The sequence below is a fragment of the Tursiops truncatus genome, chromosome 11 (assembly GCF_011762595.2).
Source record: "Tursiops truncatus isolate mTurTru1 chromosome 11, mTurTru1.mat.Y, whole genome shotgun sequence".
Lineage (NCBI taxonomy): Eukaryota > Metazoa > Chordata > Mammalia > Artiodactyla > Delphinidae > Tursiops > Tursiops truncatus.
The window spans coordinates 9,594,324-9,613,664 of NC_047044.1; the positions used below are offsets into that span (position 1 = coordinate 9,594,324).

Below are 19,341 nucleotides of genomic sequence, written 5' to 3' on the forward strand. Positions count from 1 at the left end.
CAGGATTAAAGAAATGACTGAATTAAGTGTGATCTTTTCTTTTATTGTTTTTCCAACTTTCTGAACAAAAATCCAAAAGGATAGCAACACTAAAGTGGATGATGAATATTTGCTGAAGCCTTCCACATGTCTTTGGGTAAAAAAAAAAGGGAAAACAATCCATGTGGGACTGAGTTCATCTTCCTGACACACACAATGCACTTACGCCTTAAGAAAACTCAGAGGAAAGCTCTACGGCCGCCACTGTGAGACCAGACGGGAACCCGAAGGCAAAAGGGCAGTGGTCTGTGAGTAGCAAGCCGAAATATGACACCAAGGAACTGAAAGGATTATTCCACTTGAAACGTGACTCCCGGCGAGGCACTTACCCTCAGAGTTCCCGGAAAGTGAGGGCGGTCGGGCCCACTAAACAAGAGAATTTGCGCCCGACCGCGTCAGTAAGGTGCTTTGAAATCACCTGGCGAACGGCATGCTAGACAAAGATAAAACGGCCAGCGCAAGTGAAACTAGTCCGGGTTCGCGAAAGCACTCGGCCCAAAAAGCCTGATCAGAAAGACGGGAGGGCTGGGGAGAGTCGCGAAGTGTAGCCCCAGGCTGGGTCGCCGCCCCGGAACTGAGCCGACGCCCGTGGGACGAGAGGGGCGGGACAGGCATCGGGGCGGGACTCCCACCGGCCGCCCGGCCTGCCCAGCCCCGGAGGGAGAGAACAGAGGATCCGGGCACCAGCAGAGGAGCCGGGCACTATCTCTACCTGCGGCGAGTCGCCGCTACAGCCGCCGCCGGGCTACCCACCCCACACCTCCAGGAGACCCAACGCAGCGTGCACCCGCGCAACAGACGCACGGCGGCCGCGACCCCACAGCCGGCGCCGCTGACGTCAGGCCGACGTCAGAGCGGACGCCGTGGCGGGGCGGGAGCTGGGACGGCGAAGGAGGGCGTTTTCGGAGCACGCGCTGGGCTGGGGCCGCTGACGTCGGGCTCAGGTGCGCGCGCTCGCTCGCCCGCCCGAGCGCGGCCCAGGTGGCGGCTCGCAGCTCCAGGTGGCGGCCTGCAGCGGTGAGGGGGCGACCGGCGGCGCGTCCGCACGCTGTCCAGGCGGCGCGGGAGACCGGGCGGGGTCGGGGTTAGGGGAGCGGCGGGAGGGCGCCTCGGCTTGCACTCACGTGACGGGCGGGGAGGTTGGGGTGGGGGCGGCGAGCTGGGTGGGCCTGGGCCCCCGTGGGCGAGACGAATTGTCCGGCCCCACCCCTCGCGGGCCTGCCCGTCGCAGTGCAGGACCTTCCTTGGGGCTGGGGCCGGACCCGCCGCGCAGCTTCCCTGGGCAGCCTGGTCCTCTGCCGCGGCCCACCCGACCGCCGGAGCTGACAGGAGTTGTCTTCCCCGTAGGGCCGCGGCGAGAGGGTGAGAGTCCGCGCTTTCCGAGGGAGCTGCGCCGGCCTCGGCCCCGCGGGGTCCCACCGCACCCGAGAGGATGGAGAGCCTCCCCCGACGCCCCAGCAGGGCCCGCGATCCCACGCTGGCCGGCCCTCGCTAGCTGCTCGAAATTTGCGTTTTATCCACCACCTAGGCCTTGTCTCCTGAGTCAGTGGCGTTGTGGTTCCAAAGAAATGGAAGAAAAGGAGCGATGTGACCGACTCCGTTCGGTCCTCCTGCCTTGAGGCCTGGTTGGCATTTGCAGAAAGGAAAATACAGCAAGAAAATCGTGTGTTTTTGGAAGGGGTAGAAGAGGAGGGTGGAAGAAGGAAAACAAGGTCTTAGATTTTATATGATTTTTTAAAACTTCTGCACTTCGACAGTGGTGGCAAAATACACTAAATCCAAAAGTTATCTTTGTTTTGAGAAGAGGGGGATTATTTTTCCTTTTGATTACAACCTTTTCTCCCCGTGACAAAGCATAAATCATGGACATCAGAAAATAAGGTAGACCTCAGGAATCCTGCAAAGACTGAGAAGCTTACATTCCTCCTCAGGAGGAAAGAGTGGGGTGTTTTTAGCCCTCTCTGGAACCTAAAACGAAAAACATGAGTTGCGTGCCATGGAAAGGAGACAAGGCCAAATCCGAATCATTGGAGCTGCCCCAGGCTGCACCCCTACAAATCTACCATGAGAAGCAGCGCAGGGAGCTTTGTGCTCTGCACGCCCTCAATAACGTCTTCCAGGACAGCAATGCCTTCACCCGGGACACGCTGCAAGAGATTTTCCAGAGGTAGGGGACTCCTTCTTGGTGCCTCTATCCTTTTGTGCTCTTTTTGAATTTCTGCGCGTGGGGCAGCGTCTCTGCTGCATAAACCTTCAAACCAACAGGGATTGTTAGCTAAATGCTGTTAGCAGGTATAAGGGACACAGGAATGGGAAAGTGAATAATCAGGACCATTTACTGAGCACTTAACAGTGGGCTGGGCACAGTGCTAAGAGCCTCAGTGATCCCTTCTACAATCCATTGGAATCTGTGTTGTCATTTCCATTTTATGGATAAAGACAGGGCTCAGAGAAGTTCAGTAATTTGCCCAAGGTAACATAACAAGAGATGAAGCCAGGCTTGAATCCAGGTTTGTTGTTGCTGTGCTGTTGACCACTATGCTGTTAATGCCTGTCAAGTCCTGCCCCCAAGGAGTTTAGAGTCTAGAAGGGGGACAAGATACGTACACACTCAGTCACCTGTCATCAGGGTTGGAATGTAGTGGGTTCCATAAGAAGGGTATGTACACAGTGCTCAGCTTTTCTACGAGGCCGTGTGCTGGGGTTGGTGCTTTTCATATGGTGTTTTGTGTAGCTCTCGTAACAGTAGGTTTACTGCCTCTATTTTACTGATAAAGAAACAGAAAGAAAGGTCAGGTAATTTGTCCAAATAGCTTCTAAGTAGCAAAGCTGTGATTTGAAGCTGACTCTAGGTCCCCTCCCCTTTCTACTTCATTCTAGAGGGCCTTTCTTATCCACTTTCCAAACACTACCGGACAGGTTGATAGAAGTTCAGCTTTCTTTCAGCTTTGATGTTCTAAAATTCTTCTCTCAAAGGGTATGAGAAATGGTTCTGCAGTGGCTGGATCAGCACGTGTGCTGTCCATAGCAACTCTGACAGTGCGCCTGTCTCACTACGCCAGCTTATAAAGAGTTATCCTGCTCAATTGTCAATGCAGAGAAAGCCCAAGAATTCTTCAAGCAATGTATATTGGCAGTTCCAGAAGACCCTTCTCTGACTCCATTCAGAAATGAAATGATTGCCCCAGAGGGCCTGAATTACAGCTGGGAACAACCTATTTGGGGTGATTTATGAAGCATAGGTATGGACCACTTACCCTGAAAGAACCGTAGGCCCTCTCTTAAAAGAATGTTAATCCCAGTGTGCTGACAAAATTGTAATGAGAGTAATTATTTTCCAGTGTCAGTAATAACCATAGTAATGCCTTAGCAGGGCAGATGTGTCCTTTGCATCATGGCCATCATCTGGCAAGTAGAATTAACTCTTCTCAGGAAACAGGGCCCTGGGAGGTGAGATAACTTGTCTCAGATTGCTAGGTCGTGTAGCTGAAAGCAGAAAGGAGGCCAGTCCCTTAGACTGCTTCCTTTTGGCAGCCATTAATATATCTTCTTCTCCTAATTGGATATTTTCAGATTATTTCCTAATCGAAGTCTAGGGAGAAGAAAAAGACTGACAGTGAGTCCTTGAACTTGCTTGGTACTTGGTACTCTGTGACAGCCCTGCAACAACCTTATCAATAGTGATCCTACGAAACTAGGTTTCCATTTAAGCAATTTGCCCAGTTTCACTCACTAGTCAATGTCAATTCCAAGATTCGGTGTGTCCATTCAGAAGTTTTCCACTTCTCTAAATTTGGCCTGGATCTGACATGATGATGATCACTAATGCAGATGAACACTCACTCTGTGCAAAGCACTGTTCTGAGTGCTTTCCTTGTGTTAACTCACTCCTGACACCAATCTTAAGGGTAGATCCTGGGACTTCCTTGGCGGTCCAGTGGTTAAGACTCCGCACTTCCACTGCAGGGGGCACCGGTTGGATCCCTGGTCAGGGAGATAACATCCCACATGCTGTGCGGCCAAAAAAAAAAGGTAGATCCTGTTATTTTTCATCTTTCCAGATGAGGGAACAGAGTTCACAGAGCTATTAGTTGTAGGATTTGGTCCCAAGCTTTGTGAATGGAGGGCCTGCTCTCCTATCTGCTCTGCTACTTCCTGAGTATTGGGAAGGCGTCTCAGAGCAATTACATCATCAGTAGCTGTTCACCCTGCTAGGAAGTTGGGCCTGGGTTTGAAGATGTGGACTATAAGCTGTTTGTGGATAATAGCAGGACTTTTTCAGCTATGTTTTCCCTGAATGAAAGAACGCTAAATATTTGCTAAACACTCACATGGAACCAAAGTTCTATTCCTGGCTTTTGAAGCTTTAGCAAGTTGTACTACATTCCCCCAGGTACCTATCAGCACAAGATCCACCTCAGAGTCACAGCAGACCAGTACATATGAGAATATATGTACCCTACCACTCCAGAGGTGGAATTCTGTATGGAGTATTTAATATGGGAAGATTCGGTGTGGATAAATAGAAACAAAGAAGTGTGAAAGGGATGAGAGGAAAAAACAAAGGGAGGAGAGGTGAGGGAGAGGAGATAGAATTTTTTAAACGAGAAACATTTACTAGCTGCCTTCAGTATGCCAGGCACCACTACACACTGTAAAGAAAACAAGCTGAACAAGACTCAGCTGCAGAGAAGTACGTCTTAGAACTATCCATTGACCCGGCCTTGAGAAAAGACTTAAGTGAATTTAGAACCATGGAATTCAGAGCAATCTAAAGGGAAAAAAATAATCCATTTGGATTTTAACAGAAAAGAAGAGTAATGTTGGCAGTAATGTTAACTAGATAATTTTAAATTCCCAGATCTTAAGTTATATGCTTTCTTGAAGATGTGGCTGATGAATGGTAGAAATGGGACACAATTTTTGATTAATGACATTTGTTGAGAGGAAGTTCATTCTAGCAGTTGAATTTTAGCCAGACAGAATACAAAAGCAGGGTGGAGTTTCAATGCAGTTGTGGGTATGAGATGACTCATGGCTGGAATAGAAATGAATAGGAATTTAGACAGGACTAAGCTAATGACTCGGCAGCAACACGGGAACAGGGAAGAGAGGAGTCAGGTGTGACAGGCTCAATCCAGGATTTGAAGATAGTGGTCACAAAGAGATCATTGGTTTGAAAAGGATGAACAACTGCAATTGGAGAAAAGGTCAGACTATAAGAGATTATAGATACTGGTGAACATCCTCTACCACAGAGAAGCCCTCCTGCCTCCCCATTAAAAAGTCCCTGAGCACACATTTAAAGGAAGGCGTCACATTTAAAGGTATGGCGGTTGTAAATGGAGAAAAGGTGTTGTTGAGTGTTAACCTCTAGAGATTTAAATTTTCTCATCCAAGGGCTGGACAGACTCCTCCTCGTCATCATCATCGCCAGCACCTACAGAGTACTTTTGTGTACCTGGCGCTGTGATCTGTGCTTTATGTATTTAAGCTGTGCTTTATGTATTTAATAATTTAAAAACACATTAGGAAGTTCTGAGCCATATTTTCTAAGGTCACACCTCAGAACTTATAAAAAGGAAAAAATTAAGGGAAAAAAGGAATCTTGATGACATGTTTCCACATTTCCTTTTCATTCAAACCTGAAACATCACCTTAGCCAGACACAGTGGTAACTATAAGAGAGGACCAGAGACTTAACTGAGGGCACAGACAACAGTGGAGAGACCTGGACTAGAATCCATCTTCTCAGTTGTAGATCACTTCAAATCGTATGGCTCTAACCTCTGCGTATGGTGACAAAAATGAGAGGCTAGCGTATAGTCCAGAATTTCCGTGGAAATAATTAAGACAGTCCTGAATAGGAGTTTGCCGAGGAGTCTCAAGAAAACATTCCATTGGGACAGAGTAGAATTCCCATGGAATTCAGTGGGATCAGTGTGTTGAAATATCCAGGAGACTGTTCATTGTAGCTTTAGGTTTAGAGGTGGAATCCCAGCTCTGCCACTCACTAGCTGTATATGACTGTACAAGTCACCATAACCTCTTTGTACCTCAGCTTCCTTACTTACACTATGGGGTTAATTTCTATCTCAAGATTGTTGGAAGGATTAAGTGATAAATCTCATAAAAATAGCCAACACAGTGGGCACTTGATTATTGTCAAAGTAAAAACAAGCACTGGTATAATGGGCACACTGGATGGATCCCACTTACTCAAATGGCCACTCTTCTAGGAGTGAGTTGGAAACCATTCTTAGCATTTCCTATATTGATTGGTTTGACAGACACATGGTTATGCAGTTGCCAATGCCCAGCTGTGAGAGATACAGAGGAGATGAGTCATCCCCTTTGCTTTGGGAATTTACTATTTTGTTGGACATGTATAAAATAAGTGAATTCTTCAATGATCCTATAAGATAGGAATCATTCCCATTTTTACAGAGAAGCTAACAGGCATGGAGACTAAATCTCAGAATTGATATTGATTCTGCTTGGATATGAACTCAGATGTGTGTGGTCCTCCTGATCTCCCTCCTTTTTCTGCTGCACTGGAGCCAGGAAGGATTCCATGGAAGAGGTAGGATGTTAGGTTGAGCTTGAAGAAGCTTTAGGATTTAGCTTGAAACAGGAACTAGGATAAAAGAAGAGAGGCCACATGGTCATGGTGCCTGAAGTACACTAAGCCCAATGAAAGGGAAACAGCAGGTCAAGTGGGGCTGGGAGGGTTGGAGTTGGCCAACCAGGCAACTGGCTCCACTGACAGTTCTTATGTAAGTGAGTGAAATGATACCTTGGTGAAGGTGGCAGGAACATAAAGCCTGAATAGGTGGAAGGAGCATTTGGAAGCAAGGAGGTCAGTTTAGGAACCTGTGTCAAAAAATCCAGGTGTGGGACTTCTCTGGTGGTCCAGTGGTTAAGACGCTTCCAATACAGGGGACGAGGGCTCGATGCCTGGTCGGGGAACTAAGATCCCACATGTTGCATGGTGCAGCCAAAAGATTAAAATATTTTTTTTAAATCCAGGTGTGAGGTGAGGAGCCTCCAGTTAGGGGAGAGATAGTAGGAATAGACAGGCAAGGATTTGAATCTGAGATTGATGTAGGACAAGGAGAAGAGACACTTGGAACACTAGTCCTAGAAGATGCACCTCAAAAAAAATGTGTGGTCAAACCTGTTTGGGAGCTGAAACCTTTTGTACACCCTCTCCCCAGACTCAAGGTAAATATTAGCATATTAGGGGCTTCAAGAAAACCTGTAGGAAACCTGTTTACTTGATTCATTCAGCTATTGTATTAAATGCCTCTGTGATCCTCTGAGGAGCGCATTGCGGGGAAACGCAGCACTAAGGTTTGAGCTTGGTAGGGAGTTAGATGGTGAAAGAGGTGGAGGACTCAGCAGTTTCTTTGCTGGAACCTTCATGCGTCTACTGGCTGGAGACTTCTCTGAAGGTATTGAGAAGCTACTGAAAAGTTGGTGAAGGGAGAGTAACTTGATATATCTTGAGATAGACTTTCATAGGCTTTCTCATTTAATCCAAGTGCCCAAGAACCCACTGAGAGCGTTTGTCCTGTTAAGCTACATTTTAGGCCCAGGCCAAGGGACTCAGCTGGCCTTTCCTCTTATCAGCCCACCGCCACCAGCCACTCTGATTCATGAGTCCTTGCCGTAAGACAGCAAGCAGAACTTTGGATTCAAACAAACCGAGTTTGAATCCTAGTTCTGTCATCTATAAGGGAAGTGATCACGGGCTAGTCATTTTAAATCACCAAACTTCAGTTTCTAAACCCATAAAATGGTAATAATTCATAGCTTCTTGTGAGGATTAAATGAGATACATATATGAAAGCATCTATCATCAGGCATGGCAGAGAAGTTTTCACTAAACGGTATTTATTGTCACAGGTAAAACAAAGTTTGGTTGCAGAGTGGAGTTTAGTGTCCTCAGATCCCCTTCTTTGCTAACTCTGGAGGCTAGCATATAAGCCCTTATTATTTTAAGGGTCCGCTAATATTTACAGGGCAAGAGAGAGGGAAAACAAAATAAACATGGAAAACATTTCAACAAACGTCCCTCGAGCACCTGTCACGTGCCAGGTGTTCTTTGAGGTCTGGTGATGGGTAGAGAAGGCCCCTGCTGTCTTTCTAGTGTGGAAAAACACGCAAGTCAGAAAACACGTCCAGTAGTAACACGAGCTATAATTAAAGCAGGTGGATGTAAGAGGAAATGACTGGGAGAAACGTAAGGTTGGGTGGTCAGAAAAGGCCTCTAGGGCAATAACACTTGAGACCCAAAAAATGAGGAGCAGAGCAAGTGGAGATCTAGGGGAAGAGGATTCCAGACAGCGGGAACAGTGAGTGCAAAGGCCCTCCAGTGAGAAAGAGCTTTGTGTGTTCAGATTGCAGAGAAAAGGTGTTTGTGCTAAGAGGTAGGGAGGAGGTCAGCAGAATCCTAAGGGCCTTGCAGGCCAGAGGAAGTAGTTTAGATCGTATTTAAGTGCTTTGGGAGCCTTGGAGGGTTTAAGTAGTGGCAGGGGTATGTTTTATGTTGGAAAAATATCAGTATGGTTGCTGTATATAGAGTATAAGATTTCTTGAGTTTTTAGAGTTGACCTAAAGATCTGATTCTCTCCTGGAGATGGCATTTAGCAACCTCCTAGACATCCGCTCTCCACTTTTATTCCTGAGGAACTCACGTCATTTCCCTTCCTCCCCTTCACACAGAGGTGAAAGGCATGCTGCCCCTTCCTTCAAGATGGCCTTTCCTCAGGTCCTGGCCTGCGCCGCCTATGAAAGCAAATTCATAGGATTGGGAATGCCTTCAGAACTGACCTTGTCATGAGATGGAGGAGTGGCTAAAGAGGCCTGGGCAAAGGTGGCTTAAAGCCAGTGAGCAAACCACACTGCAGTTGAGTTTTGTTTATCTGGTACAAAATTTTTTTCCAATTTGTGTTTGTTTTTTTTTTTTAATTCAGGTATTTTACACACGTGTATATTCAGAACACCTTTAGGTGGTTCATGAATTTCAGTTTAATATGGGCCTTACTACTTTATATTGCCTTATGTGGTCCCAGTTCATACATTTATGTTACCTGTCTGAGCCCCTGTAGGCCTTTGAGTATTTAATGATTGATGATTACCAAGTATGCAAGCCTTAAACAGAAAGCATTTAAAGTGTAAGAAATACTACCCATGCAATCAAACTATCAAATACTATTTTTAATGTTAAAAAAAAGGCTGTATCAAGGCAGAAAGATCAGCAAGGAAGAAGACTGCAGAAATGGGAAGACTGGGGATTTCATAGATGAGACTGCTTCGTGGAACATTCTCTGTATCCATTGAATTCACTGGAGACATACTTTCTAAATGGCAAGCAGATAGGCCCCACTGCTACTGAATTATTGTTTTTCATAAAAGGAAAGGTAATCCCTAGGGAAGCAGGAGCCCAGACTTCAAAATACTTTGGTAAGAACTCGTTACATTTACTTGAATGGGAGGAAACAAGCTTCCAGGGGCAGTGGTGTAAAGTGCTCTTTTGTCCCTGCCAGTGCAGGGCCAGGAGGGGTTACGTTGACCAGCAAGTCTCAGCTTTCCTCCTTTCACATTTGCAGGTTGTCTCCAAACACCATGGTGACCCCCCACAAGAAGAGCATGCTGGGAAATGGGAACTACGATGTGAACGTCATCATGGCAGCACTTCAAACCAAAGGCTATGAAGCTGTTTGGTGGGACAAGCGCAGGTAATTGAACCAGGCTTGACTTGATGAGAACTGGCATTCAGCCGGGGAGGTGGCCAGTGGTGGTGTTACAGCTGGGGAATCCGGGGGAGTTGGCTGCTGCAGAGCCCAATACCGTTTCTGTTCTGCAGGGATGTCGGCGCCATTGCTCTCACTAACGTTATGGGCTTCATCATGAATCTGCCCTCCAGCCTGTGTTGGGGTCCACTGAAGTTGCCACTCAAAAGGCAGCATTGGATCTGTGTTCGAGAGGTGGGAGGTGCCTACTACAACCTCGACTCCAAACTGAAGATGCCCGAATGGATTGGAGGCGAGGGCGAGCTCAGGTACCTGTGTGGCTGATGTAGTGGCAAGTTGAGCTTATCTTTGGACAAAGGAAATGAAATTCCTAGTTCCTTGGGTCCTCTCCTTATTGTCACTTAGAATCATAGGGTTTCAGACTTTAAAAAGACCTGAATCTTTGATGGCCCATGAAGACATTAAATCCCATTGGTAGAGAAGTCCCATTACCTGGGATGCTGGCTCTCTAGTCTGGCGGGACTGGCATTGTAACATTCTCCAACTTGACAGTATAGCTGCCAGTTCAATGAAAGGAAGGCAAACATTTGGGCCAGAGGGGGCTAAATTTCCCTGGAACCAAAGAAGAAACTCCTTCTTCTTCTTCTTTTTCTTTTTTTTTACAATTATAAGTCCTTTAGAGTACTTTGGGCTCTGTTCCTCACAGAACTGGCTACTGTTGGCAGCAACATATGAGGGTGAGCAAAAATTCAGATTGGAAATTTAACTGGACAGATTGAGGGGTAACCAAATGTGGACTCCTCCAAGAACAGATCACTACTAGAGCGTGTTTAGGGCAGCCAAGGGTAAAAATAACAAGGGTCCTGTCTGGCGAACATGTGGCCCCAAGACTGGAGTTTGCAATTTTACTAGCATTTTCATTTTCTCTTTCATCTACCCTTTTTTCCTGTAGGAAATTTTTAAAACATCATTTGCGAGGAAAGAACTGTGAACTCCTGCTGGTGGTACCAGAAGAGGTGGAGGCCCATCAGAGTTGGAGGGCTGATGTGTAACACAGTTCTACCCAGCCTTCCCTCACCTCAACCCCCGAAATCCTCTGTGATGTGCTGTGGCCTCTACAGTGGGTCTGCCCTTGCCACGTCCCCAAACATCTCATCGGGTTTTTCCCCTCAGATTTGACAGTGCAATAGGACAGACATGTAGACTGTTACAGAACCAACCAGCGTTACTTGTTCTGGGAAAGGAAAGTAGGAGCTCTGTGTGCTTAAGGCAAGCTATGGAAGACTTTTGTTTTATTTAAGAGAGGAGAAAGAAAGGTGGGTCTTAGCTTATTTCCCCGTTTCTCTGAGGACTTGCCAGAGGCTCTGCTGGAGTTCACTGCTGCTCTGACTCACCTGGAGATGCTGCCTTCACTTCCCCTTTCCTGGCAACCAGTGGGTCTGAAGACACAGTACAGGCAAAGCCCATGCTGACGGGTTTGAAGGACTTAGAGCAAAAAGGCCTCTCAGGAAACCATCTCCAAAACTGCAGCAGCAGTACAGCATGCTGTCTCCAACCCTTAATGCCGCCCTTACCCCGTTTTTAAGAGTGGTTTATGGCCATCCTTGGAGTTTTATAATGAAAAGTTCTCTAATCCATGCCGGGCGGTTGAATCCTGCGATATTCTAGTGTGACAGGGTGAGCTAGATACCTAAGAGGATGTGGCCAGAACCAGGCTGGGGCAGGCATGGGCAGCCTGTCCGCCTCACTCCAGCATCATCCCTCCCACTTCACTGCATTGCACTGGTTTAGGAGGCTTTGAGGCACAAGATAGGCAAAAGGGCAGTTTTCCCAGCTGACCCACTCTGGCAAAAATCAGGAAAAAAATAAGACTGCCTTTGACATCAAATACTACTAGTTTGAGACAGAGTTGGGCAAGGCAAGTATTGGGAAGATAAGCCTTCAGAGACCTGGAGCAGCTAGAATGGGTAGAAGTCCTAGGCTTGGAGTCACTGTAGTGACAAGAAGCAGAGCCCTCACATTGGGTGGACATGTGCATTACGCTTTGTCATCTCTCTGTAGCTTCCTTTACAGATCAACTGAGAATGGACCCGCCCCCTACCTCTTTAAATAGTTGTAGGCCACTTTTCTCCCCGTAACTTGGGAAAACAAAAGGAGAAGTAAGGGTCATACTACACCGCCTGTCACCACAGTGGCTGTGGTTGTCTCAGGGCAGGCGGGCAGGCAAGGATGGCCTGTCCAGCCCTCACAGGTCAGTGGTTTCGGCAGGTCTGAGAGCTGCCCCACTGGCCAGACCTCTCCAATAGCAGAGCCAGCCTGGGGCTTGCATGTCCAGCCTGAGCAAGCTTAACGGGATGAAGCTGAGGCTTTCTCCCCACTGTGACTGGAGTGCATGTTTACACCAGCACTTTTTCTGCACATGTATCTTCAATCCAACAAGGCCATTTTTTATGCTGAGTAACAAGTGGCCGCACTCAGCAAGTGGCCGCATTCTCTTCTGCACCATTTTCTACACCAGACCTGCTTGGCACCACAGGGAGCTCTTCGCCCCTGCACAGACATTCCAACCACCACCAGCCAGAAGTTACAGCCAACCTTGCTCATTGTCACAAGCAGGACCTTGGGTCCATTGGCACTGTCAGTGATGTAAGCCATTTCCTGGGAGGAGAAGGAAACTCCTCGCCACCAATCTGCTGGGGCCTGTGCAAACGGCACTTCAAAGGAGTCACCATGCACTTGGAGTCCATGAGCCAGTGGGATATATGCAAAGACGCTTAAACATTTCAGAGCTGGTTTCTCTGTTCATATCCAATTCTGGTGCTTAGGAACAGGGACCTATGCTGATGCCCAAGGGCAAAAGGCCCCACTTCCTATAAGAAAGGGGGCAGGCCTGACCTTGATGCCCAGTAAGGGGCAACCCTAGGCTTTTTGTTTTTCTTGCTTTTATTCCTTTTTGTTGGCCTTGTGCTGGGTTTGTTTACAAAAGATGTATTTTGTTTAACCAAATATTAAAAATGGAAAACTCCATACATAAATTTCATCTGTCTGAATTCTATAATTATGTACATTAAAAAAAGTGAAGTTTAGTATGATGCTGCTTTGGAAGGAATTCACTACCACCATAAGTCATCTTTTAGAGACATACTGTGCTTTGGCCAGACCTCTCTCACTTCAAAAATCCAGACAAAATACTCACCAAGTAGGACTTGATTCAGAAAAAGCCCGAGACACTTTTCGACTTAATTTGTAAAAAGTAGGCTCCACAACATGAAGAACCCCTAACCCTAATCTTAAGTACAAGTTTTCTTTACTGACAAGTGACTGTTCTTCCCTGGTTAACAGGTGGAAGATTATGTATTTTCACAGAGGACCTGGGAGGCCCCAGCACCAAGTACATAGCAGGATTCCGAGCCAGACTGACTAGATTTGAATTCAGATCAGGCATTTTCTATTCAGCCTGGAACAGATCACTTAACCTTTCTGGGACTGTTTTCCTCTTCTGTAAAATGAGAATACTATACCACCTCCTAAATTGTATAGTATAGTTCCAGCAACCCACATAAAAGACTTAGTATTGTTACTAGCACAATGCCAATAAAAATGTGTGTGAAATGGAAAAATTACAAAGATAGGGCTACAGTTGGATTCACTGTCAATAGCTCATGAGCAATTACAATTGATCCTCAAACAGCACAGGTTTGAACTCTGGGGGTCCACTTACACGTGAACTTTTTTCAAGAAATACTACAGTGCCACATGAACTGTGATTGGTTGGACAGAAGACACAGAGGGCCAATGATTTTTAAAAGAAATGCACAGGCATTTGACTGCAAGGAGCGTCAGTTCCCCTAACCCCGTGTTGTTCAAGGGTCAACTGTATTTTCAAAAAGAACAAACCCAAGATGTTCTATTTGCAACCTTCCTATCCCCAGACTAGATAGCAATACTATGTCATTCTTTGCAAGTTCTTTATAATTATTGTTTTTTCTTTTTTTTCCCTTTGGCCGAGCTTCACAGCATGTGGGATCTTAGTTCCCCAAACAGGGATCGAACCCGTGTTGCCTGCAGTGGAAGCACAGAGTCCTAACTACCGGACCACCAAGGAATTCCCCCTTTATAACTGTATAATGTCATTGTAGACTGTGCAAGTACATGGACCCAATCCTTTGCTGGTGGATCTGAAACTGATTGCTTGAACTCAGAGAGGTTCTTGGTCAAAGACGAATTTTTTTTTAACCTCGGGGAATTTAACTAACGTGGGCCTAAGGGATCAGTCGGTATTAAACGGTGGTGCTGGCTCAGGTGAGAGAAAATGTGAGGGGCAGTTTTCTTTGTCCTAAAATGGTCTAAATAATTTCAAGGTATGTATGACGAGCACTTGGAAGACATTTTTGGTTGGAATCATTTTTTAATATTTAAATAGAAAAAGTGAGCACTGACTTTTTTTTCTCTTTTAGACACACACACGTCTAACAGCTGAAATATGCAGAGGAAATGAGCTCCTGCTCTGTCCTCCACAGTCCCCACGTTGTGGCTGAAGCTGTTGCCAGCCCTCTCTCCATCCTTTCCAACATACACAGAAATTCACAGCACAGCTGTAATGCATTCCATCTCGTGTGCACGTCCCTCCCCAACATCCCCATTCTTAAAAACCGAACAGTCGTTAATGGTCAGGGGCACATCCTTCCCGATGGCATCAGTTCCTACCCCACAATGGGATAGTGAGGAGATCTTCCGTCAGAAGTAATTTAGTGAAAGGGGTGGGATGGCCGGAGCTGGAGTAACCATCTGCATTGCTGCACTCTGGTATCAGAGTGAGGACAGAAGACATAAGTCAGGAGAGCATGGAGGGCACAGTTGCAAGTGAGGAGTCTCTCCATGAGACAATGTGGGGAGAATTCTCCCCACCAGGTTTAGATAAATCAATGTGCCAAAGTTCAAAAAAAAAAAAATTAAAAAAAATCCAATAATCAGCAGTTCAAACACTATTGAATTTTCAAACTTCTCCCACCAAGACAGGCCAAACATAGCAGTAACAATCTAGATCTTTCCAGGAAGTGAAGGTAGAGCCCCGGGCATTCCTCCTGACAGCCCTGTATTAGGCCCTAGAAGTATCTGGAAAAGAAAAGGAGGGGTGTAAGGCATTGTACAGACCTAGGGCTCTCATTTTCATCATACCTGTCCAGGCAGACAAGGTCTATGAAAACAATGCTGAGGGCACAGTCAGGCACCTAAACGAGGGTGGGCCGGATCCCAATCCCTTCCGGCACACTAACCGCCCTACCTAGGTGCCGGAGGAATAAACAACTTATGTCTCCACTACTGGCAACAAGCCCAGGGTCTGGGCTCACCTGCCGCTGCTGCAGCTGCTGCTGCTGCTCCATCTGCAACTTCTCAGTCTCAAAGACGACCGGAAGAACCAGGATCATGAAGGAAGTGGTTCCAATCCACAAGGCTGCCCTGGAAAACCTGCGGAGGGAGCATGAGCACGACGGCAAGACAAAAATACACAGCTTCACCAAGACCTCACCAGTAACCGAATCTCTCACCCTGCACATTCCGATGTTCTTGGTAGGCGTGTTCTACCCAACTCTTGCACTGTACTCCTACCGGAAACAGGAGGAGCAGTTCTAGAGACTGTACGTCTAGTGAGAGCAGTCTGAACATTCTCCCGAGTTCTCACAGTGCTACTTATACGTTAATTATATCACATAATCTGAGCTGATCCTCACAACGACTCTGCCTAATAAGAATCCTCACTTTACAGACGAGGAAACAGAGACCAAGAAAGGTTAAAGTAGCACCAGTCCAAGGTCACTCAGTGATCTAGCTGGCGGGCTGTCCTCCAACCTAGGTCTGCGGCTCCCAAAGCCCGTGTTCATTCAGGGCACCTAGTCACCCCAGGCACACCCCAATGTCTTTGCCCTCGTCCCTTACCTGTACATTTTTTGAGCCACGAAGAGGGAGAGATCAAAAGTGGCTCCAGCCGCAGACCGGACTCTCTCGGGGAACATCTCCGTCAGACCCCACAGTCTCTCCGACAGAGTCTCATCTAACTGTGGTGGAGGAGGCGCGGATATGGGCCGAAGCAGCGGTAACCACCCCCCGACGCCGGGACATGCCGGTCTCCTGGAGCTAGGGCACCCCGGCCCCAGCGGAGCCTCACCCCGCCTCCCAGAGACGCCTCTGCTCGGACCTCTCCAGGCTCCGCGACGCGCCTTCGTCCCGCTCCTGCAGCACGCGGAGCCCTCACCCCCGCTCCCCGCCCGCACCCTCCCAGCCCCGCTCCGCCCCGCAGTGCCCAGTACCTCCTCGTCGTCTTCCTCCTCCAGCTCCTCCTCAGGCTTCTCGGCATCGCCTTTCGGAAGCAATTCGTCCGGGGACAGCGGCGCCCCAGGGCCCGCAGCGGCGGCGGCGGCAGCCATGGCTGTGGGGAACACCGGAAGCGGAAGAGAAGAGGCGAGTGCGGCGCCGACGGCGGACAGAGCCGCCCTTCCGGGAGCCGGAGGCTGGAGAGCTGGGGAAGAGCGCTGCCCTCTGGTAGGCGGGCTTCACCGGCCTTCAGCAAAGGGCGGCCGGGAGGTCGGAGAACGTGAGACACGTGGGAAACTTATTAAAGCCCTGAATCGGGGTGCGTCAGCGGTTAATTCTGTTCTGTGGGCTTAGGGTGAGCCCGAAAATCTGCATTTTAACAAGCCTCCTAGAGATCGCACGTAGACAAACACGAATCCAGTTTCATTTCCCTGAGGGCTGTTTTTGGTAGGAGCAAAGTAGAGATTTGGAGATGTATTGGTCTTCTGGGAAAACGTCAAGTAAACAGTCCCAATGTACTAAAACAAAGGGTGTACCAGGCACTGTTTGTACGTGCGAAGGGCGGGGGTGGGAGGGGCGCTCATTTAATCTTTGCATCAACCCACTGAGGTGCTACTATCCCCATTTTTTTTGGCCGGGCCATGCCGCATGCAGGAACTTAGTTCCCCAACCAGGGATGGAACCAGTGCCCACTGCATTGGGAGCCGCAAGTCTTAACCACTGGACTACCAGGGAAGTCCCTATTGTCCCCATTTTAGAAATGAGGAGATTGACGCACAGTACAGGGTTGCTGCAAGTATTTCTGGAGGATGGATTTCAAGATGTGGGTTTGCTGGCCAAAACGTATGAACATTTAAAATTTTGGTAGGTATTAGCTAATTGCCCTCGGAATGATTATATCACATACTTTCACAATAGCAAATGGAAGTGTCCTTTTCTCCACACCCTCCCCAGCATTAGGTATTATCCATATTTTCATATGATGGATGAAAATGCTCCTTTTTATAATGTGTCCCACAAGTTATTAATACAAGGGTAGTTTGATATACCTCTTTAGACAACTGACCATGGAACCGAAGAATCTCAGGATTGGACAGTCCTGATCCTTACCTGATACTTGAGAGACTTGTCCTGTGTTTACATATTCCGGGGAGGGGGGGCGGGGTTTGCACTTTCTCCAGATAGAGTCCTCAGTCCTCTTTATCTTTGGACAGGGCAGCTCTAACTACAAAAAGTCTTCATGTCACAAAAGGGTGCCTACTGTCTGATTCCATTAGGTAAAGTTAAAAGACAGGCAAAACCAATCTATGGTGAGAAAGGTAGTGATTCCCTTTGAGGAGGAAGAGGAGGTAGTATTTGGGAAGGCAGGAGAGTGGCATGTATTTAAATTTTTTTTAAAGTAGGCTTGAAACCAAGCAGGATCCTGTGGGTCCCTCCCGGGTACAAATCCTTTCCCTGTCCCTGTTTCTTGTTTGTAGGAAATAGGCTTCTTTCAGCTTCCCTGACCTTCCCTGAGTTCCAAAGGGCAGGTTCAAACAGTTGCTAATCAGGGAAGGGAGGGAAAGCAGAAACAAAGGAGGAGCAGTCAAGAAACAGTGCAGCGATCCTGGTTCCTCCTCAAGGGATATACATAACCTTTGGGTTCTTCTGCAGGAACTAAGGTCCCCACGCAGGTGGAGGATGGTAAACTCAGGCTGAGAGCAAGATTCCTGCAGCACCGCCCTGTTACCTCACCACCAACCAATCAGAAGAAAGTCTGCACACAGTGGAAGATAAGGAAGACTCTGACCCTCTCCCCAAATGATTCTCCCAGAATCTTTGGAGTCCGCCTTCTCCCCAGGTTGCTGACCTCCTGAATAAAGCAAGCTTTTTTTCCAACCAGCACTTGTCTGAGTATTGGCTTTTGAGCAGTGAGCAGCTGAACCAGAGTTGGTAACAGGCTAGCTCTACATAAATGCAAGGGCAATCAGATGCCAATGGCTTTTGATTCTCTTATGGGCTCTTTTAAGAAATGCTGGAAGACCAACACTCTTCCTTTTAAAAAAATTATTTATTTATTTTAGCTGTGTTGGGTCTTCGTTTCTGTGCGAGGGCTTCCTCTAGTTGTGGCAAGCGGGGGCCTCTCACTATCGCGGCCTCTCCTATTGCGGAGCACAGGCTCCAGACATGCAGGCTCAGTCGTTGTGGCTCACGGGCCTAGTTGCTCCGCAGCATGTGGGATCCTCCCAGACCAGGGCTTGAACCCGTGTCCCCTGCATTTAGCAGGCAGATTCTCAACCACTGCGCCTCACCAGGGAAGCCACTAGACCAACACTCTTGAAGGGTAGAGAAGGCAGTCTTATGTGGAAACTACAGACATCATTGACTCTGATGAAATAAAATTCATATTTTATGGCAAGACAAGAAAAATTTAAACATAAAATCTTTCTTTGCCTGTTTGGGCCTCCTCCCTCCCCTTTAGTGTGTATTGTGCATCTGCATTAACCAGATCTCCTTAGGAGATAACCTTCCTTCTTGTAGAAGGCCATGATGACCCATGACCCACTACTCCCTGTGTACACATAGATCTGGATTGTGTAAACTGTCAATACGTCATTTAACATATAGCACTCTGTCTCAAAAACTTATATAACTGTGCTTTGACCTCTAACAGGTGGAAAAATTCTCAGAGCTTTCTGAGAGGCTTTCTCCAGGTTATAATCCTCAATTTGGCTCAAATAAAAGCCTCCATTTCTTTCTTAGATTGACTGATTAATCTTTTTTTTTTCCATCGACAACTCCAAGTGGAAAGTCACAAATGCTAATATGAAGAAGTTTCTGGAAAACTTTGACCAATTAATTTTGTTTATATTCACAAACAGTACATGATTTTTTAAAAAAATCCATGTTTAAGGCTGAAAGAGCTCTTTCAATGTTTATAAAATTGTCCAAGGATAAGAAAAAATATTGGGAATCCTGCCATGCAGAGTATTCAAACCTTAGGAATAGATGTGATGATCCAGAAATGGCCAAGTGAGAAAGACAGAGCCCTGTGGAATCAGACAGGTCAGGGGGTACTTAGTCAAAATCATAGACAGAAAGTAGAATGGTGGTTGCCAGGGGCTGGCAGGGAGGAGGAGATGGGCAGTTCGTTTCCGATGGGTATACAACAGCTTCAGTTTTACAAGATGAGCAGTTATGGAGATGGGTGGTGGTGATGGCTGTACAACAGAATGAATGTACTAACATTACT

At 47.2% G+C, this 19,341-nt stretch overlaps 2 protein-coding genes across 6 annotated transcripts; one reads left to right on the forward strand and one right to left on the reverse strand.

Moving 5' to 3' along the window:
* Positions 1-492: 492 nt before the first annotated feature.
* JOSD1 (Josephin domain containing 1) lies at positions 493-12,837 on the forward strand. Of its 4 annotated transcripts, none has more exons than XM_033866032.2 (5): positions 493-1,056; positions 1,387-2,206; positions 9,654-9,782; positions 9,911-10,105; positions 10,750-12,837. In XM_033866032.2, the coding sequence occupies exons 2-5, from the start codon at positions 2,022-2,024 to the stop codon at positions 10,847-10,849; spliced, it is 609 nt and encodes a 202-aa protein (XP_033721923.1). In that variant the 5' UTR covers positions 493-1,056; positions 1,387-2,021; the 3' UTR covers positions 10,850-12,837. The 4 variants fall into 4 exon arrangements, with proteins under 4 accessions (XP_033721923.1, XP_033721924.1, XP_033721925.1 ...); XM_033866033.2 differs by having other exon boundaries at positions 493-983; XM_033866034.2 differs by lacking the exon at positions 493-1,056 and adding an exon at positions 8,767-8,950 and having other exon boundaries at positions 2,067-2,206.
* Positions 12,838-14,185: 1,348 nt separating this feature from the next.
* On the reverse strand, positions 14,186-16,260 carry TOMM22 (translocase of outer mitochondrial membrane 22). Of its 2 annotated transcripts, XM_073788171.1 has the most exons (5): positions 16,106-16,260; positions 15,735-15,853; positions 15,347-15,403; positions 15,149-15,266; positions 14,186-14,912 (listed from the first exon to the last, which is right to left on the reverse strand). In XM_073788171.1, the coding sequence occupies exons 1-5, from the start codon at positions 16,220-16,222 to the stop codon at positions 14,838-14,840; spliced, it is 486 nt and encodes a 161-aa protein (XP_073644272.1). In that variant the 5' UTR covers positions 16,223-16,260; the 3' UTR covers positions 14,186-14,837. The 2 variants fall into 2 exon arrangements, with proteins under 2 accessions (XP_073644272.1, XP_019799000.1); XM_019943441.3 differs by lacking the exon at positions 15,347-15,403.
* Positions 16,261-19,341: the final 3,081 nt, after the last annotated feature.